Below are 2,309 nucleotides of genomic sequence, written 5' to 3'. Positions count from 1 at the left end.
TCTGCCCCAGCCCCCAGGCCCAGGCGGCCGTACTCTGCCCTGCCCAGGCTGTAGGCTTTACCTGGAGCACAACACACACACAGGAGAGGTGAGGAAGAAGCACGCAGGGGGGACACAGCCCCTCAGCCCGAGTCATGGAGGAGCATCACTGCTCCCAGCCACCGCCCAGATCCCAACCTGGAGGCACAGGGTGGGATAGAAACCCCTGAGCCCTCCAGAATCAAGAGGGTGAACAAACGCCTGGACACACTATTGAGCCTGTGAGAGCAGAGTTCACAAGCACCTCCAGGTTTCCTTCACCCTGCCCTTTGCTGCACAGTCACTCCACTGTCATTGCCTTCAACACAGGACTTGGGAGGGCTCCAGCACATCACTCCCACCCCAACTCCTCCTCAGCTGGGACGAGGGCCATGGGAGTTCCCCCCAGCCTGCCAGCACTCACCCTCGGAGTCGACACACACTGTGTGGTGCTGCCCTCCAGAGAACCCGACCCAGGACTTGGTGGAGTTCTTGAAGCACGTCAGGTTCTGCGGGGAGAAGCAGGGCTCGGTGCCCTGGGTGCCTGCGGGGTGGGGGACACGAAGCCAGCACATCAGATCCACAGGCAGGGTCAGCCCAGGCCAGGCACCAGCACTGAGCCATCCACCCTGGGGCTCACCCCACCAGAGACTAACACAGTCCCCAAATCAATCTCTGCTCAACCACACTGGCTGCAGGGACTGGGACCTAAACCCAGAGCTCTGCAGGGTGAGCCCCCAACCCCAATTTCCAGCTCTGGTGTGTCCAATGGGTGCTTGGTGTCCAGGACCCGCGACACCCAGCAACGTCCCCCCACCAGACCAGGGCAGCAAGGACTGGGAAGACCACATCCAGACCAAAGTAGGCAGATCTGGAGGGGTGGAAGCAAAGCTCACCAAGCTGATGGTAGTTGGAGAGGCCGAATCCATAGACGTGTCCCTCCTGTGTGATGGCAAAAGTGAAGTAAGCCCCACAAAAGGCATCCTGGAAGCACAACTTGCCTCTGTTGCCTTTGCCTCTGACAGGGACGCGCTGGGGGACCAGCAACCGCTCTGGGGGCAGAGGACACAGTGTCACAGGAGGACTAATGGTTGACACCCTTTTCCTCCCACTTAGATCCAGTTCACTGAATTCAATTTACACACAAGCCCTCGAGTGAGAAGGTTTCCCTTAAGGAGAAGAAACTGGGGCTCTTTGCTCCTCTGCAAAGTGCAGAGCTAGGACCAAAGGATGCAGCACTGGGTGCCACCAAGCACCGAAGTAACTCACGTAGACCTCTCCTTCCTCCTCGGTTGGCAAAGAGCTCTGGCACTCTCCCCAGCTGGCCCTGCTCGCCACAGCCACACGTGAAGAGGTCACCATCCACCGTCAGCATCACTAGGTGGTCATTCCCTGGAAAGAGACGAGGATGAGTGCTTTGACCCTGCAGGGTCAGGAGTTAGGGCACTCCTGTAAGGCACTTTACACCACATTGGGTCAAATATTAACACCACCCTCAGGGGTGGAGGAGACACAAGGTCCGTTCTCTCAAGAGCCAGAGAAGACAAACAGCCAAGAGCGAGGAAAAAGACATGGAGCTTTTGGATCTTCACCTTCTCCCAAGGGCTGGAACAGCCTCGTGCACCAGCCTGACCCATGCACACCCCAGGCCCTTGCTCACCTGAGACAATTTTAACGACGGGCGCGCTGAGCTGGAGCAGCACAGGGATGGAGCTGGTCTTCATGGGCTCCAACAAGCCGATCACCCCATTGTTATCCTGGGTGGAGACACAGGCGCAGGGACATAAGTCACAGAAGCAGCGACCACGAGCGGAGCTTCCGGCGTGTGAGGAATCAACATACCCGGAAAGAGCCCCAGACAAAAACCCTGCCATCCTCTGTCAGCGCGGCTGTGTGGCTGTCCCCCGCGGACACCTGCACCCCCTTTTCCTGCAGCCCCACCAGCCCCGGCGTAGTCTCGGACCCTTCCGCCGAGGTGTCGCGCCCGAGGGCGCCCTCGTCGTTGCACCCAAAGGTGTGAGCCGGTCAGGACAGCTCCCGGGGGTGCAGCCGGGGACAGGGACCCCCCCACGCTGTGGTGCACAGCGCGGAGCCCACGTTCATCCCTAGGGCTGAGGTAAGAACACAGCGCAGGGAGCGCGGCTCAGCCCCCACACTCACCTTTCCTGTCTGGCTCAGGCACACCGTGTGCATCCCCCCGGCTTCCGCCTGCACCACCATCTCCGGCAGCGTCACCAGGGCTGGTCTCTTCCTCTCCACCACATCCTCTCCCAGGCCCAGCTGGCCAACAT

The 2,309-nt window shown here is 60.2% G+C and overlaps 1 protein-coding gene across 1 annotated transcript in view; it reads right to left on the bottom strand.

Moving 5' to 3' along the window:
- The window catches only part of RCC1 (regulator of chromosome condensation 1), a gene marked incomplete at its 5' end in the record, with an annotated part of 3,111 nt that extends 810 nt beyond the window's left edge, over positions 1-2,301 (bottom strand). Inside the window, 7 exon segments of the mRNA XM_010009540.1 lie at positions 34-61; positions 443-562; positions 915-1,070; positions 1,288-1,410; positions 1,679-1,775; positions 1,861-2,052; positions 2,179-2,301. Coding sequence (XP_010007842.1) covers positions 34-61; positions 443-562; positions 915-1,070; positions 1,288-1,410; positions 1,679-1,775; positions 1,861-2,052; positions 2,179-2,301 — 839 coding nt within the window.
- Between the last annotated feature and the right edge of the window lie 8 nt (positions 2,302-2,309).

Source organism: Nestor notabilis, unplaced genomic scaffold (genome assembly GCF_000696875.1).
Source record: "Nestor notabilis isolate BGI_N333 unplaced genomic scaffold, ASM69687v1 scaffold18962, whole genome shotgun sequence".
Lineage (NCBI taxonomy): Eukaryota > Metazoa > Chordata > Aves > Psittaciformes > Psittacidae > Nestor > Nestor notabilis.
This window is presented reverse-complemented; position numbering and strand designations above follow the sequence as displayed.